The sequence below is a fragment of the Scyliorhinus canicula genome, chromosome 25 (assembly GCF_902713615.1).
Source record: "Scyliorhinus canicula chromosome 25, sScyCan1.1, whole genome shotgun sequence".
Taxonomy (NCBI): Eukaryota; Metazoa; Chordata; class Chondrichthyes; order Carcharhiniformes; family Scyliorhinidae; genus Scyliorhinus; species Scyliorhinus canicula.
Window position 1 is genome coordinate 25,679,332 of NC_052170.1, and position 26,863 is coordinate 25,706,194.

Genomic DNA, 26,863 nt, shown 5'->3' on the forward strand with positions numbered 1-26,863 from the left:
CTTCACAGCTCCAGGGTCCCAGGTTCGGTTCCCGGCTGGGTCACTGTCTGTGCGGAGTCTGCATGTTCTCCCCGTGTCTGCGTGGGTTTCCCCCGGGTGTTCCGGTTTCCTCCCACAAGTCCCGAGAGACGTGCTGTTGGGTGAATTGGACATTCTGAATTCTCCCTCTGTGTACCTGAACAGGCGCCGGAATGTGGTGACGAGGGGCTTTTCACAGTAACTTTATTTAAGCTGATTTGTGACAATAGTAAAGATTATTAAAATATATATCTTATTATACTCCCTGTTGAACTCCGAAAATAAATCGCCCAATCTAGCGCGTAAGCTGATCCAACAAACCCTCACACGTCCCAATCTGATGTATGGTAGAAACACTACCCTGGTATAATACGCAAGAAAATTAATTGGAATGCCTGTATATTTGTTACTGGTCGAAGTGACAGGAAGATCACTGCAGCTATTTGATGAACACTCATTTCTTAATGGTATACTCCCATGACAGTACGTCTACACTTTCTAATTTCCTCCCACTGCGGAAATATTCTTCACATCTGTTCCTTCTACCAAAATGGATTACCTCACGTTTGAGTGAATGATGAAGGGGCCACTTAAGAACCGTAAAGAAAGGGACTCTCGCACAATGAACGGTCTTTAATAGCCTCAGATGCTCCAAAGCGCGTTCCGGCCAGTGAAGCAGTTTTTTGAAGTGTGTTCACCCGTCGTAATGTGGCGCACCGGGCAGTCAATTTGTGCACAGCAGGATCCCACAGAAAGAGGCGAGGTCAGTGACCCGATCATCTGCTGTAGTGAAATGAAAGGCAAAGTGCTGGGAAAAATGCTGCAGGTCTGGCTGCATCTGCGGAGCGAGAAGGAATAACGTTTTGAGTCCAATCTGGCTGTCCTTCGGATCTGGAGAGAGGTAGAAAAGTCAGGGGCTTTGTGCTGTTTGAAAGGGGGCAGAGGAAAGTAGAGTGAATAGGGTAGGTTAGAGGGCAGCAGAGATTAACAGGCCAAAGATGCCATGGAACTCATGACAAAGGGAGTGGAGATGTCATTAAAGGTTGAAGCTTCAGTTTTAGAGTAGGTGTTAATAGCAGAATAAACGTCAGCACTGTCTGAATGCAAAAAGATGACTGGTAACATTAACTCTGTTTCTCTCTCCGCAGACGCTACCAGACCTTGAGATTTTCAGCACTTTCTGTTTTTATTTTAGATTTTCAGCACCCGCAGTATTTTGCTTCTTTATCAGTTTTAGTGATGCTGATTGAGGGATAAATATTGACCCTGGTTCTGGAGCAGCAGAGCTGGGTGTTGTCAACCTACAGGTGAAAGCTGACGATAGGTCAGAGGTATTGGTGCAGGGGCAGGAGTCATAGAATCTCAGCAGTGCAGAAGGAGGTCATACGGTCCATCGAGCCTGCACCCAGCCCTCTGAAGGAGAACCGCACCTAGCGAACACCCCCTGTCCTATCCCCAGAACCCCACCCAACCTTTTGGACAACAGGAAGCGGTTTAGCGTGACCAATCCACCTAACCCGCACATCTTTAGAAAGTGGGAGGAAACCGGAGCACCCAGAGGAAACCCACGCAGACACGGGGAGAACGTGCAGACTCTGCACAGACAGTGACCCAAGGCTAGAATTGAACCTGGGTCCTTGGCGCTGTGAGGCAGCAGTGCGATCCACTGTTCCCCCCTCTCACCAAGGAAAGGCATTAATGGTAGTGGGCGAGTGCAGCCTCACCTGGCTGGGTGGCGGAAATGCATGTACGGGGAATCATGTAGCTAATTGCCCTCTACCCAGACATATACACGGGAAGAATGATTACTCAGATATGAGACTTAAAGCCAACGACCAGGGCGGTGATGGGGGAGGTAGGGGGTATTTGGGGGTAGGGGGTGTTTTTGGGGGGCGGGGGGTGTTTGGGGAGGCGGGGGGTGTTTTGGGGGGGGCGTTTGGGGGTGTTTGTGGGGGCGGGGGGTGTATGGGCGGGGTAGGGGGTATTTGGGGGGTAGGGGGTGTTTGGGGGATAGGGGGTGTTTGGGGGGTAGGGGGTGTTTGGGGGGTAGGGGGTATTTGGGGGGGTAGGGGGTGTTTGGGGGGTGGGGGGTGTTTGGGGAGGTAGGGGGTGTTTGGGGGGTGGGGGTGGTTTGGGGGTAGGGGGTGTTTCGGGGGGTAGGGGGTGTTTGAGGGGTAGGGGGTGTTTGGGGGTGGTTTGGGGGGTGTAGGGGTAATGGGGTGGGGGGTGTTTGGGGGTAGGGGGTGTTTGGGGGGGTCGGGGGTGTTTGGGGGGTGGGGGGGTGTTTGGGAGGTAGGGGTGGGTGGGGGGTGTTTGGGGGGCTGGGGGTGTTTGGGGGGGTGGGGGTTGTTGGGGGTGGGGGTGATTGGGGGTAGGGGGTGTTTGAGGGTAGGGGTGTTTAGGGGGGTGGGGGGTGTTTGGGGGGGTGGGCGGTATTTGTGGGGGTTGGGTGGGGTGGGGAATGCTTGGGGGGTGGGGGTGTTTGGGGGGTAGGGGTTGATTGGGGGGGTAGGGGGTGTTTAGGGTGTAGGGGTTGTTTGGGGAGTAGGGGGTGTTTGGGGGGTAGGGGGTGTTTGGGAGGCGGGGTGTTTGGGGGGTGTATGGGGGTGGGGGTGTTTGGGAGGGTGGGGTGTTTGGGAGGGTGGGGGGTATTTGGGGGGTAGTGGTGTTTGGGGTAGGGGTGTTTGGGGGTGGGGGGTGTTTGGGGGGTAGGGGTGTTTGGGGGGTGGGGGGTAGGGGTGTTTGGGGGGTGAGGGGTGTTTGGGGGAGTGGGGGGTGTTTGGGGGGTGGGGGTGTTTGGGGGGTGGGGGTGTTTGGGGTGGGGGGGATGGGGGGTGTATTGGGGGGAGGGGTGTGTTTGGGGAGTGGGGGTGTTTGGGGGGTGGGGGTATTTGGGGTGGTAGGGGATGTTTGGGGAGATGGGGGTGGTTTGGGGGGTGTAGAGGTGATGGGGTTAGGGGGTGATTTGGGGGTAGGGGGTATTTGGGGGTAGGGTGTGTTTGGGGGGGGGGGGGTGTTTGAGGGGCGGGGGTGTTTGGGGGGAGGGGGGTAGGGGGTGTTTTGGGGGGAGGGGGTGTTTCGGGGAGGGGGTGTTTGGGGGTGGTATGGGGTGTTTAGGGTGTAGGGGTTGTTTGGGGGGGTAGGGGGTGTTTGGGGGGAGAGGGGGTGTTGGGGTGGGGGGGGTGTTTGGGGGTGTTTTGGGGGGTGGGGGTGTTTTGGGGGGTGGGGGTGTTTGGGGGGTGGGGGTGTTTGGAGGGGTGGGGGGTGTTTGGGGGGTAGGGGGTGTTTGGGGGGTAGGGGGTGTTTGGGGGTAGGGGGTGTTTGGGGGGTAGGGGGTGTTTGGGGGGTAGGGGGTGTTTGGGGGTAGGGGGTGTTTGGGGGGTAGGGCGTGTTTGGGGGTAGGGCGTGTTTGGGGGGGTAGGGCGTGTTTGGGGGGTTAGGGTGTTTGGGGGGTAGGGCGTGTTTGGGGGGTAGGGCGTGTTTGGGGGGTAGGGCGTGTTTGGGGGGTAGGGCGTGTTGGGGGGTAGGGCGTGTTGGGGGGTAGGGCGTGTTTGGGGGTTAGGGCGTGTTTGGGGGGTAGGGCGTGTTTGGGGGGTAGGGCGTGTTTGGGGGGTAGGGAGTGTTTGGGGGGTAGGGCCGTTTGGGGGGTAGGGCGGTGTTGGGGGGGGGTGGCGTGTTTGGGGGGGTAGGGCGTGTTGGGGGGTAGGCGGTGTTTGGGGTAGGGGGGGGGGTAGGGGTGTTTGGGGGGTGACTGTTTGGGGGGTAGGGCTGTTTGGGGGTAGGGCGTGTTTGGGGGGTAGGGCGTGTTTGGGGGGTAGGGCGTGTGTTTGGGGGGTAGGGCGTGTTTGGGGGTTAGGGCGTGTTTGGGGGGTAGGGCGTGTTTGGGGGTAGGGCGTGTTTGGGGGGTAGGGCGTGTTTGGGGGGTAGGGGCGTGTTTGGGGGTAGGGCGTGTTGGGGGGTAGGGAGTGTTTGGGGGTAGGGCGTGTTTGGGGGGTTAGGGCGTGTTTGGGGGGTAGGGCGTGTTTGGGGGGTAGGGAGGTTTGGGGGGTAGGGGTGTTTGGGGGTAGGGCGTGTTTGGGGGGTAGGGCGTGTTTGGGGGGTAGGGGTGTTTGGGGGGTAGGGCGTGTTTGGGGGGGTAGGGCGTGTTTGGGGGGTAGGGCGTGTTTGGGGGGTAGGGGGGTGTTGGGGGGTAGGGCGTGTTTGGGGGGTAGGGCGTGTTTGTTGTTGGGGGGTAGGCGTGTTTGGGGGGTAGGGCGTGTTTGGGGGTAGGGAGGGTGGGGGGGTAGGGCGTGTTTGGGGGGTAGGGCGTGTTTGGGGGGTAGGGCGTGTTTGGGGGGTAGGGCGTGTTTGGGGGGTAGGGCGTGTTTGGGGGGTAGGGCGTGTTTGGGGGGTAGGGCGTGTTTGGGGGGTAGGGCGTGTTTGGGGGGGTAGGGCGTGTTTGGGGGGTGGGGGTGTTTGGGGGGTAGGGGGTGTTGGGGGTGGGGGGTGTTTGGGGGGAAGGGGTGTTTGGGGGTATGGGGGGTGTTTGGGGGGCGGGGGGTGTTGGGTGGGTGGGGGGTTTGGGGGTGGGGGGTGTTTGGGAGGTGGGGGGTGTTTGGGAGGTAGGGGTGGGTGGGGGTGTTTGGGGGGCTGGGGGTGTTTGGGGGGGTGGGGGTGTTTGGGGGGTAGGGGGTGTTTGAGGGTAGGGGTGTTTAGGGGGGTTTGGGGAGGGTGGGCGGTATTTGGGGGGGTTGGGTGGGGTGGGGAGTGCTTGGGGGGGTGGGGGTGTTTAGGGGGTAGGGGTTGATTGGGGGTGTAGGGGGTGTTTAGGGTGTAGGGGTTGTTTGGGGAGTAGGGGGTGTTTGGGGGGTAGGGGGTGTTTGGGAGGCGGGGTGTTTGGGGGGTGTATGGGGGTGGGGGTGTTTGGGAGGGTGGGGGTGTTTGGGAGGGTGGGGAGGGGTATTTGGGGGGTAGGGGTGTATTGGGGGGAGGTGGTGTGTTTGGGGGGTACGGGTGTTTGGGCGGTGGGGGGTAGGGGTGTTTGGGGGGTGAGGGATGTTTGGGGGAGTTGGGAGTGTTTGGGAGGGGTAGGGGGTGTTTGGGGGGTAGGGGGTGTTTGGGGGGTGGGGGTGTTTGGGGGTGGGGGTGTTTGGGGGGGGGTGTTTGGGGTGGGGGGAGGGGGTGTTTGGGGGTGGGGGTTGTATTGGGGGGAGGGGGTGTGTTTGGGGGAGGGGGTGTGTTTGGGGGGTGGGGGTATTTGGGGTGTTAGGGGATGTTTGGGGGGGGTGGGGGTGTTTGGGGGCAGGGGGTGTTTGGGGGGGGTGTTTGAGGGGCAGGGGGTGTTTGGGGGAGGGGGTGTAGGGGGTGTTTTGGGGGGGAGGGGGTGTTTGGGGGGGAGGGGTTGTTTGGGGGTGGTATGGGGTGTTTAGGGTGTAGGGGTTGTTTGGGGGGGTAGGGGGTGTTTGGGGGGAGGGGGGTAGGGGGTTTTTCGGGGGAGGGTGGTGGGGGTGTTGGGGGGGAGGGGGTGTTTGGGGGGGAGGGGGTGTTTGGGGGGGAGGGGGTGTTTGGGGGGGAGGGGGTGTTTGGGGGGGTAGGGGGTGTTTGGGGGAGGGGGTGTTTGGGGGGGTAGGGGGTGTTTGGGAGGGTAGGGGTTGTTTGGGGGGTAGGGGTGATTGGGGGTAGGGGGTGTTTGGGAGGGTAGGGGGTGATTGGGTGGTAGGGGGTGTTTGGGGGGTAGGGGGTGATTGGGTGTCGGGGGTGTTTGGGAGGGTAGGGGGTGATTGGGGGGTAGGGGGTGTTTGGGGGGGTAGGGGGTGTTTGGGGGGTAGGGGGTGTTTGGGGGGTAGGGGGTGATTGGGGGTAGGGGGTGTTTGGGAGGGTAGGGGGTGTTTGGGGGGTAGGGGGGTGATTGGGGTAGGGGGTGTTTGGGAGGGTAGGGGGTGATTGGGGGTAGGGGGTGATTGGGGGGTAGGGGGTGTTTGGGGGTGTAGGGGGTGTTTGGGGGGTAGGGGGTGATTGGGGGTAGGGGGTGTTTGGGAGGGTAGGGGGTGTTTGGGGGGTAGGGGGTGATTGGGGGTAGGGGGTGTTTGGGAGGGTAGGGGGTGATTGGGGGTAGGGGGTGATTGGGGGGTAGGGGGTGTTTGGGGGGGTAGGGGGTGTTTGGGGGGTAGGGGGTGATTGGGGGTAGGGGGTGTTTGGGAGGGTAGGTGTTGTTGATGGCATGGGGGTGGTTTTTGGGCAGGTTGAGGCGGTCCCGGGGGTGGGCGGAGGGGGGGGGTTGTTGGGCAGATTGAGGGGGTCCCGGGGTGGGGGTTGTTGGGCAGGTTGAGGGGGTCCCGGTGGGGCGGGGGGGGGGGAGAGTTGGGCAGGTTGAGGGGTTCTGTGGGGGAGGGGGGGGGGAGTTGCGCAGGTTGAGGGGGTCCCATGGGGGGGGGGGGGAGAGTTGGGCAGGTTGAGCGGGGTCCCGGTTTGGCGGGGGGGGAGTTGGGCAGGTTGAGGGGGTCCCGGGGGGGAGGGGAGTCGGGCAGGTTGAGGGGGTCCCGGGGGGGGGGAGGGGAGTCGGGCAGGTTGAGGGGGTCCCGGGGGGGGGGGGGGAAGTCGAGCAGGTTGAGGTTGAGGGGGTCCTCGGGGGGGGGGGGGGGGAAGTCGAGCAGGTTGAGGTTGAGGGGGTCCCCGGGGGGGGGGGTTGTTGGGCAGGGTGAGGGGGTCCCGGTGGGGGGGGGGGCAAGTTTGGGGGGTCCCGGGGGGGTGTTGGGCAGGTTGGGGGTGTCCGGGGGGGGGGGGGGGGGAGTCGGGCAGGTTGAGGTTGAGGGGGTCCCCGGGGGGGGGTTGTTGGGCAGGGTGAGGGGGCCCCGGTTGGGGGGGGGGGGGGGGGGCAGGTTGGGGGGGTCCCGGGGGGGGGGCATGTTGGGGGGTCCCGGGGGGTGTTGGGCAGGTTGAGGGGGTCCCGGGGGGTGTTGGGCAGGTTGAGGGGGTCCCGGTGGGGGGGGGGGGGGGGGGCAGGTTGGGGGGTCCCGGGGGGGTGTTGGGCAGGTTGAGGGGGTCCCGGGGGGGCTGAGTGGTAGCTGTATAAAGCTGTCCTGGGCTGTGAGCCAGTGTGCACGTCCCCTGCACAAGGTGGCGCTGCCGCCTGCTGCATTTGCTGCTTCACATGTCGAGACAGCTCTTCCTGTGTTTACCGGTGGCCTGGAGTTTACAGGCTTTCAACATCAATCACAACACTTTTGGCAGTTGTACATGCAGCCTTCAAGGTGGGCAGCCAGAGGTGGCTGACTGCGGACGTGTCTCTGGGACACTCACCTTTCAAAGGAGCCGTATGGCCTTCCCATTCCAAATGACAAAAGCTTAAGATTGTCCACTGAAGTGTGATTAGATTTTTAATGGTGTGTGATGAATGTGATTCCCCCAGTATTGAGGGTAGAGTCCTTTGCAATTTAATTGGAGTTGATTTTGTTTTTTCCTTCATGAAATGTGGGTGACACTGGCTGGGCCAATGGCTGATCATCTCCAAATGCCACACAGAAGGTGGTGGTTAAAAAAATGAATTTAAATAAACATCTTTAAAACCAAAACTTTGATTTTTAACTCTCGCTTAATCCCATCTTTCTTTGCCTCCCATTATTACTTTCTGTGCATCATGTACATTGAACCTAAGATTCCAGCCGGAATTTCTTCATTCAGCCTCCGGCTTCTGTGAGTTCATAAGAACAGGAGCAGAATTAGGGACCTTGGGGTTCACGTACTGTCATGTGAGAGTACCTTTAAGAAATGGGTGTTTACTACTGCAGTGATGTCAGAGAGTGGGTGGAGCTGGGCTGTCTGTCAGCTTTTTTACTTTCGTTTTAGGCTGTTTGCTGCAGGGTGTGTTTGAAAAATGAAAATTGTTTATTGTTGTGAGTAGGCTTCAATGAAGTTACTGTGAAAAGCCCCTAGTCGCCACATTCCGGCGCCTGTCCGGCAGGCTGGTACGGGAATCAAACCGTGCTGCTGGCCTGCTTGGTCTGCTTTAAAAGCCAGCGATTTAGCCCAATGAGCTATACCAGCTTTAGTTTAGTTTACAGTGTTGGAGCTGAAGCCAGACAGAGCCTGTGTGCTGCTGATGAAATGAAATGAAAATCGCTTATTGTCACGAGTAGGCTTCAATGAAGTTACTGTGAAAAGCCCCTAGTCGCCACATTCCGGCGCCTGTCCGGGAAGGCTGGTACCGTGCTGCTGGCCTGCTTGGTCTGCTTTAAAAGCCAGCGATTTAGCCTTGTGAGCTAAACCAGCCCCTCTGATCTGTCTGCCATCAAAAGACCATCTCTTGATCATTTGGTGAATTCAGAATTATAAATGTTTTCAGTCGTGACTTTAACCTGATGTGCTTCTGATAAAGGTTTTGCTTTTAAGTCGTATGGATGTTAAAAGGAAAGCTTAAAGGATTACTTAGTGTTGTAGTCTTTGGGGGCTGTATTTGAATTGATGGTTGCTAAGATGTTCACTGTATGTTTTAAAAAGGTTAGCTTGAGTTCATAGAATAAACGTTGTTTTGCTTTAAAAAAATACTTTTCCATTTCTGCTGTACCACACCTGTAGAGTCGGCCGTGTGCTCCCCATACCACAGTCTATTAAATGGTGTGGGTCAGGTGAACTCCATGATACACTGGGGTTCTCTAAACCCTGGCCCATAACAGTACATAGATCCAAAGTTGCCACCCAGGTTGATCAGGTTGTTAAGAAGGTGTATGGTGTGTTGGCTTTCGTTAACAGGGGGATTTAGAGCCACAAGGTACTCTAGGGAGACCACACTTGGAATATTGTGTCCAGTTCTGGTCGCTTCATTATAGGAAGGATGTGGATGCTTTGGAGAGGGTGCAGAGGATATTTACCAGGATGCTGCCTGGACTGGAGGGCATGTCTTATGAAGAAAGGTTGAGGGAGCTAGGGCTTTTCTCACTGGAGCGAAGAAGGCAGAATGGTGACTGGATAGAGGTGTACAAGGTGATGAGAGGCATGGATAGAGTGGATAGCCAGAGACTTTTCCCCAGGGTGGAAATGACTGTCACGAGGGGGACATCATTTTATGGTGATTTGAAGAAGGTGAGAGATGTCAGAGGCTGGTGGGTGTGTGGAATGCACTGCCAGCAGAGGTGGTGGAGTCAGAGTCATTCGGGACATTTACGCGACTCTTAGACAGGCACATGGACAGCAGTAAATTGAAGGGGTGCAGGTTAGGTTGATCTTAGATTAGGATAAATGGTCGGCACAACATGGCGGGCTGAATGGCCTGTACTGTGCTGTACTGTTCTATGTTCTCAGCCGTTCGGCCCATCGAGTCTGCTCCGCCATTCTATCATGGCTGATAAGTTCATCATCTGTTACCCACAATGCTGCAAGGATCCAATCTTATCGAGGATGTGTGTGTTGGTTGGTGCTGTTTACACCGATTTAATGTAGATCCCAGAATAGAAACCGCGTGGACTGTGTGTGCCGTTCACTCACTGCTGTCCACTAACACCCAACCATGTGCACATTGAACTTATCGCGTCAGCATTTTACATAATAATTTGTGATCTTCTTTGGGGACAGTGGGGATCAGGAGGGTGGGGAGGGCGGTATTAGGGAAGAGGTGGGGGGAGGGAGGACCTGCAGGCAGGCAAGTGAGCCCACGAACGCTGTCAGCCACTACTTGGTGTGTGAGGGAAGGCAGGACAGAATTCAAGGGGAATTTCCTGCCCAGAATCATAGGATTGAAGCACAGAAAAAGGCATTCATCCCGTCTTAGAAACATAGAACTCCTACCCTGCAGCAGGAGGGTCTGCACTGACCCTCTGGTCGAGCACCGTACAGAGGCCCACACTCCGTCCTGTCCCAGTAACCCTATAACCCCACCTAAAATACCCATCTTTGGACACTAAGGGGCGATTTAGCATGGCCAATCCACCTAACCTGCACATCTTTGGACTGGAGCACCCAGGAGGAAACCCACGCAGACACGGGGAGAACGTGCAGACTCCACACAGGCAGTGACCCAGCGGGGAATCGAACCTGGGATCCTGGGGCTGTGAAGCAACAGTGCTATCCACAGTGCTGCTGTAATGGAATGTTGGACTTTATTATAGCTGGAAGGATGGAATATATACGGCGAGGGTGTATTGTATGCACCCTGGATTATATCTGGAATGTTCTATATAGTTCAGGGTATAACATCTTCGCAAGGATATATTGGCCTGGGAAGGAATGTATCACTGATTCATCAGAATGTTACCGGTGCTCCAAGGATTGGATTATGTAGAGAGGTAAACTAGGCTTGTATTCCCCGGAGTATTGAAGTTTAAGGCGTGATTGGATTGAGAGAGAATCTTCCACATGTTGGGAGTGTAGGGCAGCGGCGGGGAGGTGGTGGAATGGTGGAATTCGCCATGAAAAGCTGTACAAAGAACAATACAGCACAGGCCCTTCGGCCCTCCGGTACCGGTCATGATACCACCCTTTGGCCAAAGCCCTCAGCACTTCCTCGTGCCGTATCCCTCTATACCCATTCTATCCATGTGTTTGTCAAGATGCCTTTTGAACGCCGTTAATGTATCTGCTTCCACAGCCTCCCCTGGCAACACGTTCCAGGCACTCACCACCCTCTGTGTAAAAATCCTACCTCGCACATCTCCTCTAAACTTTGCCCCATGGACCTTAAACCTATGCCCCCTGGTGACCCCTCCACCCTGGGAAAGAGTGCCTGCCCATCCACTCTATCCATGCCCCTCATAATCTTGTAGCCCTCTATCAGGTCACCCCTCAACCTTCGTCTTTCTAATGAAAACAGTCAGAGTCTATTCAGCCTCTCCACATAGCTAACACCCTCCAGACCAGGCGACATCCTGGTAAACCTCCTCTGCACCCTTTCCAAAGCTTCCAGATCCTTCTGGTAGTGAGGCGACCAGAATTGTGCGCAACATTCCAAATGCGGCCTTACCAAGGTTCTATACAACTGAAAAATGAAAGTGAAAATCGCTTATTGTCACGAGTAGGCTTCAAATGAAGTTATTGTGAAAAACCCCTAGTCACCACATTCCGGCGCCTGTTCGGGGAGGCTGTTACTGTAGCATTTTTTATACTTTATGCCCCGTCCAATGAAGGCAAGCATTCGTTTGATGACAGCTTAGTGAATAATTTTAAATCTGAGCTTGATGGATCATTTTATTAACCAAGGGAGTCCAGATGAAGTCAGCTCAGTCTCCATCACCTATCTTAACCCTTCCACCTGCCCCTGATTTGTCACATTTCCTGTCACACATTTAAAACTTCATGAGCAACTATGTCCACCAGTTAGACAGTGGGAAGATTGAAGCTATTGTTCTGATACCTTTTCATTCCGAGCCCCCACCCCCAAGCCTCACGGTAGCATGGTGGTTAGCATCAATGCTTCACAGCTCCAGGGTCCCAGGTTCGATTCCCGGCTGGGTCACTGTCTGTGCGGAGTCTGCACGTCCTCCCCGTGTGTGCGTGGGTTTCCTCCGGGTGCTCCGGTTTCCTCCCACAGTCCAAAGATGTGCGGGTTAGGTGGATTGGCCATGCTAAATTGCCCGTAGTGTAAGGTTAATGGGGGGATTGTTGGGTTACGGGTATACGGGTTACGTGGGTTTAAGTAGGGTGATCATTGCTCGCACAACATCGAGGGCCGAAGGGCCTGTTCTGTGCTGTACTGTTCTATTCTAATTGTCCAACTCCATCCAGCAACAGCTCACCTTCGGAAATCCTCATCTATCTGTTTGTCACCTCAACTGTCCCAACGCTGGTTTGCCTGCTCTCTTACCGTCAGCCTCCACAAACTCAGCCTCAAACTTATCCAGAGCTTTGCTGCTGATATCCTCCCCGAATCTCTTCGCTAATTCCCCACTAAATCATTGCATATCCCCGATTTGAATCACTCATTGGTGGCCGTGTCTTCAACCGAGTTGTTGAGGATATTCTTTCCGTCCCTCAAAGTCTTTACACAGAGGGTAGTGGGTGCCTGGAACTCGCTGCCGGAGGAGGTGGTGGAAGCAGGGACGATAGTGACGTTTAAGGGGTGGGCGATGAGCATTGGTCGGCACAGGCTGGGAGGGCCGAACGGCCTGTTCCTGTGCTGTACTCTTCTTTGTTCTATTATTAGGGGCCTCACGGTAGCATGGTGGTTAGCATCAATGCTTCACAGCTCCAGGGTCCCAGGTTCGATTCCCGGCTGGGTCACTGTCTGTGTGGAGTCTGCACGTCCTCCCCGTGTGTGCGTGGGTTTCCTCCGGGTGCTCCGGTTTCCTCCCACAGTCCAAAGATGTGCGGGTTAGGTGGATTGGCCATGCTAAATTGCCCGTAGTGTAAGGTTAATGGGGGGATTGTTGGGTTATAGGTATACGGGTTACGTGGGTTTAAGTAGGGTGATCATTGTTCGGCACAACATCGAGGGCCGAAGGGCCTGTTCTGTGCTGTACTGTTCTATGTTCTATGTTCTATCTCCAGTTTCCCTGCAGTGAACAACATCTGCCCAGCATTCTTCCCTCTAACTCTTCCCCAACTTGCTCCAATCTCTGGCATTTTTGTTTTCTCTTATTTGCCATACTCCCTGAGCTTGTCTCATTGGCAGATGTCAATGTCATCCCACTTATTGCCACCCGAGATCTATAGGTAATTGAAAAACGATGTTTCAGTACGGAATCCAGCAGTGCGCAATTTTTTAACTCCCGCAGCATTCCCAATTGTTCAGTATTTTTAACGTAATCTTTAGTGTCACAAGTTGGCTTCCACTGCAATGAAGTTACTGTGAAAAGCCCCTAGTCGCCACATTCCGGCGCCTGTTCGGGTACATGAGAGAGAATTCAGAATGTCCAATTCACCCAGCAAGCACGTGTTTCGGGATTTGTGGGAGGAAACCGGAGCACCCGGAGGAAACCCACGCAGACACGGAGAGAACGTGCAGACTCCGCACAGACAGTGACCCAAGCCGGGAATCGAACCCGGGTCCCTGGTGCTGTGAAGCAACAGTGCTAACCACTGTGCTACCCTGCTGCCCCACTCCCCTGCATTAAACAAGAGGTGAAGTTAAAACTTAGAATTCCCCCTATACCAAAAAGGGCCGACATTCTAAAGGGTGAACAGGGATTCTCACTCCCTGACTCCGATGCAGGCTTCGGTGGGTGCTATTCAGGTCAAACTATATTTTCAAGTTATCCCCCAGTATAACCCATACCTTCACCGAAGATTTTATCTACTTACCACTTAGTAGCATCAATGTCTTGGGTCCTGTGTTGCTAAGTAAGTAAAGTACTTAGCCCGTGATGGGGGCCTCACGGTAGCATGGTGGTTAGCATCAATGCTTCACAGCTCCAGGGTCCCAGGTTCGATTCCCGGCTGGGTCACTGTCTGTGTGGAGTCTGCACGTCCTCCCCGTGTGTGCGTGGGTTTCCTCCGGGTGCTCCGGTTTCCTCCCACAGTCCAAAGATGTGTGGGTTAGGTGGATTGGCCATGCTAAATTGCCCGTAGTGTGAGGTTAATAGGGAGATTGTTGGGTTACGGGTATACGGGTTACGTGAGTTTGAGTGGGGTGATCATTGCTCGGCACAACATCGAGGGCCGAAGGGCCTGTTCTGTGCTGTACTGTTCTATGTTCTATGTTCTAGACTTCAGGAATAACCACTGTTTCAGGTTAAGTTAAGTTATTTTATTATTATATTTTTTCTTTTAAAAGCTGCAAACACTTTCTTTACAGAAAGGTCTTGCTTCTGGATCCTGCTGGTTGGTTGAAGGGACCTTCAGGCCCAACTTGACAATCAATCTTCTTTAAAGTCTGGTCTTCTTGAGATGTATTCGCCGGTTAGCTCCATTGCTGTGTCTTGTCAATCCCATGTACTGAGCTATAAGAGCTGGCCCTGCTAGCTATCCCTCAGCTGGCTCTGACTCCTGTTTAAATTCTAGTCTTCCTTAGATGTATAGCTGTTTAAGCTCGGCTGCTTGTCTCATCTTTCCCATGACCGAGCTGTGAAAGCTGAATCTGCTTCTCTTGTTCCTTCTCTCTCTCAGTTCTGGTTCTGCTGTGCTTCTGCTCTGGGTTTATAATCTCTTTCTCGAAGTTATTCAGTTTTTATGACCTTATTGTAAATTAACTTATTTCACTTTGAAAGTATCTTTGATCTAAACATTCTAATACAACTAAGTATTCATTTTGGGCATAACCTCACTTCTCAGATCTCATTACATTGTCCTTTGTGATGTTCAAAGTTCCTTTGTGATATTCAAAATGCTTTGGTTTCAAGAGGTGTTACTTTTAATTCCTGTGATTTCAGTAGTTTAATTTTCTTTTTGTCCCCAGCTCATAACTTTGCCTTTGATTTTGACTTTAAATTATGTTTCTCGTAGACAGGTTGTCTCCAATTTTCTTTAATTTACTTGATGTTAGTAGAATTTCACACTTAGAATTGACACCAAATTCAACTGAACCTAATCCTTTCCGTTTCCAGATGCTTCCTAAGATAGTTACTTTCAATGAAGGTGTGAGCCATTGTTTTAGCGTAATACAAGAATCCTGTGTGTTTGCTAAGCCTGCTTGTGAGAGAGAATCTGCATTTTATAATCCTGCCCTTTGCAGCTGCTAGTAACCTTTTGTGGGATCTTTCCCTGTATCATAGATTTACATAGAATTACAATGCAGAAGGAGGCCATTCGGCCCATCGAGTCTGCACCGGCTCTTGGAAAGAGCATCCTACCCAAGGTCAACACCTCCACCCTATCCCCATAACCCAGTAACCCCACCCAACACGAAGGACAATTTTGGACACTAAGGGCAATTTATCACGGCCAATCCACCTAACCTGCACATCTTTGGACTGTGGGAGGAAACCGGAGCACCCGGAGGAAACCCACGCACACACGGGGAGGATGTGCAGACTCCGCACATGTATCATAGAACATAGAACGATACAGCGCAGTACAGGCCCTTCGGCCCTCGATGTTGCACCGACATGGAAAAAATCTAAAGGCCATCTAACCTACACTATGCCCTTATCATCCATATGCTTATCTAATAAATTTTTAAATGCCCTCAATGTTGGCGTGTTCACTACTGTTGCAGGTAGGGCATTCCACGGCCTCACCACTCTTTGCGTAAAAAACCCACCTCTGACCTCTGTCCTATATCTATTACCCCTCAATTTAAGGCTATGTCCCCTCGTGCTAGCCACCTCCATCCGCGGGAGAAGGCTCTCGCTGTCCACCCTATCTAACCCCCTCATGTTTCTCTCAGACCAGATATTGCCAGACTTCCATGTTTCAAATGAAACATTTTTCCATATTTTCAACAACAGAGGGCAATTAAATGTCCATAGATTCGACTGATGTTGGAATATTGCCCAGCTGAAGTTGGATCCAGTGCTATTTGTATTGGAACCTTGTCAGTAATATTTGGAATGGAGATTGGAACATTCTGTAAATTTCTATGGAACATTGTGTGGGACATGCTCGCTTGCAGGACGTTCACGGTCTAGGGCAGACCAGAGGCTGTGAGGAAGTTAATTTTCCCACGAGTGGCAATGGCTGGAGGGGATCACATACAATGTGTTGCTGCGCCGGGCCCCAGAGCTGTGCTGCTTGTTGTTATTCCCAAAAGGGCATCTCCCTCCTCCCTCCGCAGGAGACATCCTGCAGGGATCAGTAGGAAAGCACGGCCTCTAAGGAATTCTGTAACAACCCTTGGCTGTCTTTGCATGGTGACATGCACTGCACGTTCCGCTGACTGGACGTGTTATCCGAGGTCTGCTACAAGCAGTCAAGCAACAGCTTTTTAAAGACTTCCGTTTGCGATCTAGGCGGTAAGTATTCCTGAAACCTTTCTGAAGACGAATATAAATGGTTGTGCATCGGTACAATGGTACATTGTGACCGAGACTGGCGTTTGTACTTACCAGACTTGTACCATACAGAGATCCCATACCCAGTCTGCCGTCTGACGTACGGTTTGACCTGCCTGTTGTGTGTTTAAGTGGACGTCCAGCTGTTGCTGCAGAGATGCAGGCAGCAGTGGCACCGTTTGGTTTGGACGCAGGTTTAACCTGAATTCCTTGTTGTTCCACAGAGACTCCGAACAGAAAATCGTCTCCTCAAGCAGCGGATTGAGACCCTCGAGAAGGTAGGATACGTTCCCGGCGCGGTTTGTGGGTCATTCGCTTTAAGACAGTAAATTTGTAATAGGGCAGCACGGTGGCACAGTGGTTAGCACTGCTGCCTCACGGCGCTGAGGTCCCGGGTTCGATCCCGGCTCTGGGTCACTGTCCATGTGGAGTTTGCACATTCTCCCCATGTCTGCATGAGTTTCTACCCCAAAGATATGCAGGCTAGGTGGATTGGCCACGCTAAATTTTAATTGGGAAAAATTAATTGGGTATTCTAAATTTATAAAACAAAAAAAAAATTTTTTTGTTAAATTTGTAATAATTGACCTGCCCAGTGCTTCTCGTGGGAGCCAGGGGAGGTGATGGCTCAGTGCCTTTGTCACTGGATTAGAATCCAGAGAGCCAGGGTAACGCTCTGGGAATCCCGGTTCGAATCCTGCCACAGCAGACGGTGAAATGTGAACTCAATGACAATCTGGAATGGAAAGTCTAATCATGGGGTAGCATTGTGGTTAGCACTATTGCCTCACAGCTCCAGGGTCCCAGGTTCGATTCCCGGCTTGGGTCACTGTCTGTGCGGAGTCTGCACGTTCTCCCCGTGTGTGCGTGGGTTTCCTCCGGGTGCTCCGGTTTCCTCCCACAGTCCAAAGACGTGCAGGTTAGGGGGATTGGCTGTGATAAATTGCCCTTTAGTGTCCAAAGGGTTACAGGGTTACAGGGGTTGGGTGGAGGCGTGGGCTCAAGTAGGGTGCTCTTTCCAAGGGCCGGTGTAAACACGGTGGTCCGAATGGCCTCCTTCTGCAACGTAAGGATTCTAAGACCATGAAACCATTGTCAATTGGTGTAAAAGCCCACCCAGTTCGCTAATGTCCTTTAGGGAAGGAAATCTGCCATCCTTACCTGGTCTGGCCTACATGTGGTTGACTCTTAACTACTGGCCTCTGAAATGGCCGAGCAAACCACTCCACCCAAGGGCAATTAGGGATGGGTAACTAATTCTGGCCCAGCCAGCGACACTCACATCCCTCCTTTTATAATGGCTCCAACTCCCATCTGTAGTTGGAGAAACAAAGATTGACAACTGTCAAACAATACTGTCTATTAATAATTATCTTCCTCCACCGATGCGGCCACGCCCACTCAGTATTCCCATCATTGTCTGTTTCTAATTTCAGAATTACAGCAGTAAAACTTCTTATTTTTTGGAAATAGAACTTGCGGTGTTAATTTATGTTTTGAATACGTTGCTCTCTGAGACACAGGAGCAGACCGTTTGACCTTTGGAGCCTGCTCCACCATTCAATAAGTTCATGGCTGACCTGATTGTGGTCTGCATTTATTGCAAAATCTGGTGCTCAGGCGATAGTGAAGGGCGTAAACGAACAGAGAGACCTGGGCGTTAAAATCAGTTGTTGCCTGAAAGTGAGAGTGTGCTTGGGCTCCCCAAGTGGGGGTTAGGGTTGGGGTTCTAGAGCACCAGAATCCAATTAACATAAAAGAAGCAAAATACTGCAGACACTGGGATCGAAGCGAGAACAGAGGGTGCTGAGAATACTCAGCAGGCCTGCTAGCATCTGTAGGGACAGAAAACATTGCGAGTCCTTGTGGCTCTTCATCAGAACTGAGAGGGAGGAGTTGATATTTAACAGCAGCTGGGAGAGACTGCAACAAGATGTAGTAACCTTGAGGACTGAGGTCCAATACCCCGGTGTGGTGGCGGGGGTGAGGTAGTGGGATATTGAAATGAAAGGGTTTCAGACGGAGGAAGACGGTCACAGACTAAAGTTGCTGAACTCCATGTTGGGTTCTGGGGGCTGTAACGAGCCCAATCGGAAGGTGAGAGGCTGCTTTCACATGTTATTGGTTTGGACACGTTTGGACGTTAACGTGAGGTGTGCAGTTTTGGGCCCTACTTGCATAAAACCAGTAGAGAACATTCTGCACAGTGTCACCAGAATAATGCCAAGATGTTACAGCGATGAGGCGATCCTGTGGAACAGAAACGCCCAGGGAGAAGATTCAATGGAGATTTTATACGTTATATAGAGAATTAATGTGGTCACTGTTTGCTGCTTTAATGGATTATCCGTGAGGAAGGATCTTTCACTTTAAATCCCGAGGATAATGGCGGGGAATTTTTTTGTTTTACACCGGCTGCTGTGTGTGAGATGATTTGGCAGAGGGAGTGGTTGAGTTGGAGATTCCTTTATCTTTGGAACGGGAAAGAGCCAACACCGGCCTGTGCTGTCAGGTTTAATGAATTGTCTTTGCCGCATTTCATTCTGCCCTTCGCCCCTGCTAGCCCACTCAGTATGGTTCTGGCTGACCTTTGAGTTCAATTCTACTGTTCTCCCCATATTGCTGCAAGAGACCAAAAATCTGTCCATCTCGGACAACTGGCCGTGGGAGAGATTTCCAAAGGTGCACAGCCCCTCCTGTGGGAAAAGTTCCTGTCACATAAATGATCCACCTCCGACCCCAAATCTGTGCCCCAGTGTTATTGGAACGCTCAGCAGTCTACCTTGTCCATCCCGTCAAACCCTCTCCGCATCCTGAATGTTTCAATCAGATCACCTCGCATTCTTCCAAACTCTATTCTTCAACAAATTATCTATCTTTATCTTAAAAACATTTAATGAAGGAGCCTCAACTGCTTCACTGGGCAAGGAATTCCATAGATTCACAACCCTTTGGGTGAAGAAGTTCCTCCTAAACTCAGTCCTAAATCTACTTCCCCTTATTTTGAGGCTATGTCCCCTAGTTCTGCTTTCACCCGCCAGTGGAAACAACCTGCCCGCATCTATCCTATCTATTCCCTTCATAATTTTAAATGTTTCTATAAGATCCCCCCTCCTCCTTCTAAATTCCAACGAGTACAGTCTCAGTCTACTCAACCTCTCCTCATAATCCAACCCCTTCAGCTCTGGGATTAACCTAGTGAATCTCCTCTGCACACCCTCCAGCGCCAGTACGTCCTTTCTCAGGTAAGGAGACCAAAACTGAACACAACACTCCAGGTGTGGCCGCACTAACACCTTATACAATTGCAACATAACCTCCCTAGTCTTAAACTCCATCCCTCTAACAATGAAGGACAAAATTCCATTTGCCTTCTTAATCACCTGTTGCACCTGTAAACCAACCTTCTGTGACTCGTACACTAGCACACCCAGGTCTCTCTGCACAACAGCATGTTTTAATATTTTATCATTTAAATAATAATCCCTTTTGCTGTTATTCCTTCCAAAATGGATAACCTCACATTTGTCAACATTGTATTCCATCTGCCAGACCCTAGCCCATTCATTTAACCTATCCAAATCCCTCTGCAGACTTCTGGTATCCTCTGCACGTTTTGCTTTACCACTCATCTTAGTGTCATCTGCAAACTTGGACACAGTGCCCTTGATCCCCAACTCCAAATCATCTATGTAAATTGTGAACAATTGTGGGCCCAACACGGATCCCTGAGGGACACCACTAGCTACTGATTGCCAACCATAGAGACACCCATTAATCCCCACTCTTTGCTTTCTATTCATTAACCAATCCTCTATCCATGCTACTACTTTACCCTTAATGCCATGCATCTTTATCTTATGCAGCAACCTTTTGTGCGGCACCTTGTCAAAAGCTTTCTGGAAATCCAGATATACCACATCCATCGGCTCCCCGTTATCCACTGCACTGGTAATGTCCTCAAACAATTCCACTAAATTAGTTAGGCATGACCTGCCCTTTATGAACCCATGCTGCATCTGCCCAAAGGGACAATTTCTATCCAGATGCCTCGCAATTTCTTCATTGATGATAGATTCCAGCTAAGCTAAGCTTAAGCTTAAGCAAAGTTAAGCTAACTGGCCTATAATTACCTGCTTTCTGCTTACCTCCTTTTTTAAACAGTGGTGTCATGTTTGCTAATTTCCAATCCACCGGGACCACCCCAGAGTCTAGTGAATTTCGGTAAATTATCACTAGTGCATCTGCAATTTCCCTAGCCATCTCTTTTAGCACTCTGGGATGCATTCCATCAAGGCCAGGAGACTTGTCTACCTTTAGCCCCATTAGCTTGTTCCCGATTATATTGTTGAATGCCTGCCATTTTCTCATTCCCATCATTTCTCCTGCATCTGTCGAAGGGACCAATGTTTACTTTAGCCACCTGTCATAAAATGGTCAGATGCTATTCAAATGAATGTGTTGTTTTTGCACAAGTAAAATCTAAGCTGCTGTGTATTTTGTAAACCATGTCTGGGCAGCAACTAAGAGAAGTGGAGGAACAGGAAAGATTAGGGAACAGAGTGCTCTTTGCAATTGGTACGTTTCTGACCAATATCCAGCAAAAAAAACAATGACACCATGTGAAACCAGTGTTTCAGGTTGGAACACTCGCACATAACACCAGCGGCGTTTTGTAATGAAAAACGAGGGGCTCTGGGACTGGGATATTTTTAAAAGCGTAATTCTTTTGGTGTGGAGAAGGTGACTAGTGTCAAAAACCATCTGCGGGAACAGTGAGAACTCAAAACCTCCCTTTAATAAATACTTTTATTGTTGTAGAATGAAAGTAGAAGAAAGATAAAACATTACAATGCACTTTGGCACATTAACAGTAAGCACTTCCTCCTTTAAAGACTGGAAACCCAAAAGCATCTATTTCCCCCATAATCCTGAACCCTACTGAGACTGTTTCCCAACAGCAACCAGAAATCTATTGGTCAAATCTAGCCAGCGACTACCACACCGTACGGCCTGAGTGACGAAGACTTGGGAAAGGTCTTCAGCTCAGGGACGAAAGCTATCTTTTGCACAAACTAGCTTTATTGCCTTCACTTCTTCTCTGGCCTAACTGGTTCCTGAGGTTGGTTGCCCCTCTCCCTTGCTGTTGCTCCATCAATACCTCTCTGTGACTCGCCGACTTCCTGGCTCACAGCACCTCGGACTACTAAATGTATCGATGTCAAAGAACACTTTTCTCTCTGCACTATGTTCCCTATTTTTTCCTGTTCCTTCATTTTTCTTAGCTGCCGCCCAGACATGGTTTACAAAATACATGGCAGTTTGATTTTATAATACCATCGGACCTTAGTGACATACCCTCCTCCTTTGTAAGAGCCATAAAATCTGTTTCTTTTACTCTCGTGAGAGCAAGTTTATTCTCGTCATAGATCATACAGTGCAGAAGGAGGCCATTCGGCCCATCGAGTCTGCACTGGCTCTTGGAAAGAGCACCCTACCCAAGCCCACACCTCCACCCTACCCCCATAACCCAGTAACCCCACCCAACACTAAGGGCAATTTTGGACACTAAGGGCAATTTATCATGGCCAATCCACCTAACCTGCACATCTTTGGACTGTGGGAGGAAACCGGAGCACCCGGAGGAAACCCACGCACACACTGGGAGGATGTGCAGACTCCGCACAGACAGTGACCCAAGCCGGAATCGAACCTGGGACCCTGGAGCTGTGAAGCGATTGTGCTGTCCACAATGCTACCGTGCTGCCTCGTATTCTAGTTTGTCCCTTCTTACCAACTTTCTAATGGCCTGTTGCTAGTTTCTAAAACTTTTCGAATCCTCGGAATTACAACAATTTGCAAAATTATAAGTCTCTTCCTTTAATCGAATGCTATCCTGAACCTCTCTAGTCAAATAAGGATGCTTTTTAATTGCTTCTTTAAATAGTTTCCACTCTTTACCAATCACACCTTTTAGCCAAACTAGTCAATCAACCATGACTGGCTCTCTTATCTCTTCCCCTCCCCCCCTATACTTTTAGTTTTATTTTGTATTTCCCAATGGATCTTTTACAATGCCATTACTAATTTAGCCGTGCCTCATTGCCAGATCGAAAATTATTTTATCCCTATCGGTTGACTCATTAGATGCATCACTAATTGAAAACAATACGAAATGTTATTCCTTTATCCCAATCCTCTGGATAATCTTGACAATAAGCCCTTAACATTGTCTTTATGTCTGATGCCACCTTTCTAATGTTCCCTGCGATTCTGGATGGTAAGCAGTTGATTTAAATTGTTTTACTCCTCAGCTATCCATAACATCTCAGAATAACCTTGAGGTAAAATTTGATCCTTGATCCGATTGTATTTCTGTGTAGTCCATATCTAGTAAAGAATAAGGGGCTGGTTTAGCACCGGGCTAAAGAGCTGGCTTTTAAAGCAGACCAGGCAGGCCAGCAGCACGGGTCAATTCCCGTACCAGCCTCCCCGAACAGGCGCCGGAATGTGGCGACTAGGGGCTTTTCTCAGTAACTTCATTTGAAGCCCTGTGACAATAAGTGATTTTCATTTCATTTAAGTAACCCCTCCACAATTTTTTAAGCTGTAATATTACGTACTGGAATGGCCTCTGAAATCCTAGTAGACACATCCATTATAGTCAAAAGATATTGATTCCCACTTTCTTTGTTTTAGGAAGCGGTCCAACACAATCAATTAAGACCCTTGTAAAAGGTTCCTCAAATGCTGTAATGGGTATTAAGGGTGCTGGTTTTATCACTGCTTGAGGTTTCCCTATCACTTGACATGTGCAACATGATCTACAAAATCTAACTACATCTTTATGTAGTCCCGGACAATAAAAATGCTTTTGGATTTTAGCTTGAGTTTTCCTTACTCCCAAATGATCTCCCACTGGTACCTCATGTGCATCTCACAACACCTCCTTTCTGTACCCTACCGGCAATACCACTTGATGAACTTCTGCCCACTTTTCATCTACCTGCAAATGTAAAGGTCTCCATTTTCTCATTCAGACATCATTTTTCAGGTATTAACATTCTGGTATACACTCAGATTCCTCTTCCGTATTTGCTTTCTGATTCATCCGTTTTATTTCCATAACTTTCTGTTGTAACTCTGCCAATTTTTCTGAACTAAAAATATGCGCCTCATCCTCCACCTCGTTCTTGTTCTTTTTCAACCAACTTATCAAAAATCGTTTTGATAATTGCACTTCAACTTCATCTTCACTCTTTGATTTCTCCTCTTGTCTTAACCCGTGACTTTGCGACCTTGTTACTACACAATCCGGAAAAATCCCAGGATACTCGTCCTTCAACACTTCAGTTGTCTGATTTTCCACTGGCTTATCAACCACAGTAGGCATCACTCCCACCTGCGTTCCAGCTATATCATTGCCCAAGATAAATTGTATTTCTGGACAAGATAGTTTATCTATTACTCCTACTACCACTTCACCACTCTTCACTGGACTTTCCAACCTTTCCTTATATAATGGAACACTACACTTCTCGCTCTGAATTCCAAAATATTGCCACCTTTTCTGGCAACATTCTTCCCAAACTACATAACTCCTCATCTCTTACCATTAAAGATTGACTAGCTCCCGTATCTCTTAAAATTGTGAGTTCATTACCTGCTCCTCCTGGTACACATGAGTAAACTTTACCAACACAGGTAAATTCTTTAAAGAGATCTGGCACCTTCTTATCAATCACCTCTTGATCAGGCTGTACAATCGTTTGCACCTCCTTCGCTTCACTTGGGCTTTACTTTACCACTTTAACAAATCCCACTGTCTTATCCTGTTTTACCACATCAGCCTTCCCAGTGCTTTTCTTCCACCACCAACACGGTGACTTTACATGGCCTAGTTTATTACAGTGAAAACATTTGAAACTTTTCCACCATCCTGGATTTCTTTTTTAATCTGAGGTACACTCTATTGTAACCCATCAGATCCCCTTTACCACTTGAATATTTCTGTTTTCCCCACTTTCCATCCCTCACCGGCTGAATCTGATGTTGGAAACCAAGCTTTGATTTATGAACTAATTCATAATCATCTGCCATTTCTGCTGCTAATCTCACAGTTTTAACCTTCTGCTCTTCCACATGAGTTCTCGCTACATCAGGAATGGAGTTTTTAAATTCCTCCAAAAGTATAATTTCTCTGAGAGTTTCATACGTTTGGTCTATTTTCAAAGCCTTGATCCAGCGATCAAAATTACTCTGTTTGAGCCTTTCAAACTCCATGTATGTTTGACCAAATTCTTTACTCAAATTTCTAAACCTTTATCTGTAGGCTTCAGGCACAAGTTCATATGCACCTAAGATGGATTTTTTCACTTCCTCATACGTTCCTAGATACCTCCTCCGGTAGTGATGCAAATACTTCACTAGCCCTACCTACCAGCTTTGTTTGAATCAGTAAGACCCACGTCCTGTGGCCATTTCATTTATTTAGCCACCTTTTCAAATGAAATGATAAAAGCTTCTACATCCTTCTCATCAAACCTTGGCAATGCTTTGGACATATTTATATAAATCCCCACCAAACCTTTGACTATGGCGCTCTTACTCTTTCTCACTATCTTTATCACAATCCTCAGGCTGTACATTTCTCTTTACCTGCACCAATTTTAGCTGGCGTTCATGTTTCATGGCCAGTTTCTGAACTTCAAAATCCCTCTCTTTTTCTTTTTCTTCTTTTTCCTTGATCTGTACCTCCCTTTCTCTCGCATTTTGTTCTGCTAGGGCTATTCGTTCTTTTTTCCTTTCCTCTCTCTCCTTTTCTTTTTCCCTCATTTCGAATTCAAGCTACTTTAATTCTTTTTCATGCTCAAGCTGCCTTATCTGTAATTGAATTCTTGCCATTTCCAGTGATTCTGACTGTCTCAGACAATTTTTAATGCTCAGCTACCGCCACAATTACCCCTTCTTTCCATACTTTGTCAGGCAATGTTAACTGTAATTCCCGTAACAGCCTCCCCGAACAGGCGCCGGAATGTGGCGACTAGGGGCTTTTCACAGTAACTTCATTTGAAGCCTACTCGTGACAATAAGCGATTTTTATTTTTTTTTTTTATGTTTTTGCCAAATCTAAAAACCTTTTCTTGTCTCCGTTTGTAAGGTACTGCATGTGACCTTCTCCACCCCCAAAAACTTCTGAGCCTCTGAAAGAGCCATTGTTCACAACACACTCCCTATTTAAACTTGAATACAACACCTGAAAAGCAAACACAAATATGCTCAACCCTCACTGCCTTTAAGTGCATTAAGCCAACCCCAGTCACGAAAGATAGACTTTTATCCCGGGCGAGCCCCCAATTAAGTTATGTTATGTTTAGAAACTCCAAAGTATATTATGAAGTCCACCTGACCTACAACATTTATGCTGAATTTGGCTAGAATGAGCAGAAGAGCCTTCCCTTCAGGTGTGATTCATCAGTCTTCCTCGACACTTTAATCAAAATTAACTCTATTCTAAGAATATATATATATAAACATACAGCAAGAATTTTTATCAATTACAAACATAAAACCCCCACACAGTGACAGTAATGTATGTGTAACACTTAATGAATTCCCTTTTAACTGTTCCAATTCAAAAACAAAATCCCATAAACCAAAAGCCCCCTTTCAAGGGTGTGCATTCCCACTCTGCATTCTCACTTGAATATGCTGGCTTTCCGTGAGATTCTGACCCCGTCTCACCAGCAGATGAGCACACGATATCTATTAAGTTACCAAAGCAGGTAGCTATAATTAATGTTTTTTTTCTGGAACAACTCTTTAAAATGAAAACATAAGAGAGAAATGCCAAAACACTTATTTCTTCATCTGTAGTCCACAGCAGTCAAAACTGAAAGTGAAACCAACAGAGCTCTCACAGCCACAGCCCAACTCCACCCACACAATGACATCACTGAAGCCATGTGATAAGACAAAGACCTTTCCTAAAGGGACACTCACGTGACAATACTCCATCTGCCAACAGATTTGTCACAATTTCCCTTTGTTTAATCTGTATTGGACCCTGCTTAATCATATTACCATTTGCCAGGTGACCTGTTCCCACATCCCTGATGATAAATTCCTGCATTTTACCTACCTTTGTCTTGTGTTGAACTAACTGGCACATAATTCTCCAATTACCCCCTCCCTCCTTTCTTAAACTGTGGGGTCCATGGGCGCTGTTCTAGAATCTAAGAAATTCTGGAAGATCAAATGTACCCACTATCTCTGCGACTTGGTCGTGTTAACTTTTCCAGTACTATTTCATTATTTATACTGATTTCTTTTAAGAGCGTCGTTTTGACTGTTACTGGAATGTTTTCTTTGTCTTCTACCATGAAGACAGATGCAAAGTATTTGTTTAATATCACTGTCACTTCCTTATTCCTCATTAATGATTTCCTTATTCCTCATTATAATTTCACGTGCCTCTACCTCTAAAGACCCCATGTTTAATTTCACTAACCTTTTCCTATTTATGCGCCTGTAGAAACAGTAATAATCTGTTTTCATGTCTTTCTCGCTAACCTACTCATTTTGTTTTCCTGATCAATTTTTGGTCCTCCTTTGCTGGATTCCGAAGACCTCCCAATCCTCACGCTAACTATTGGTATTGGGAACGTCATCAGCCTCTTCCTTTGATTTGATACCATCCTTAACCTCTCTTGTCTGCCATAGTTGGACTATTTTTTCTGTGTATTTATTGTGACTAAAGGAATGTTAATTAGTTGCAAGTTGTATATTGATTGATCCTTTTACTGTCAGCCATTGCTCATCTACCATCATTCCTTTGAATGCAGTTTCCCGATCGTCCTTGGCCAACCTCTTAATCTGTGTAGTTTGCTCTGTTGGACTTCGCTAAATCACTTTCCAACTCAACATAAAATTGCATTATGTTCCGGTCAGTCTTTCCTAGAGGCTCATTTTATCACAAGGTTATAATTAACCATTTCTCATTGCACAATGCC

The 26,863-nt window shown here is 49.6% G+C and overlaps 1 protein-coding gene across 10 annotated transcripts in view; it reads left to right on the forward strand.

The window, feature by feature from the left end:
• LOC119957087 (EVI5-like protein) overlaps window positions 1–26,863 on the forward strand; it is a 311,414-nt gene that overhangs the window by 185,879 nt on the left and 98,672 nt on the right. For all 10 annotated transcript variants that reach the window (XM_038784762.1, XM_038784759.1, XM_038784754.1 and 7 more), the window contains one exon: window positions 16,076–16,129. In XM_038784762.1, coding sequence (XP_038640690.1) covers window positions 16,076–16,129 — 54 coding nt within the window. The remainder of the gene's footprint in view (window positions 1–16,075; window positions 16,130–26,863) is intronic.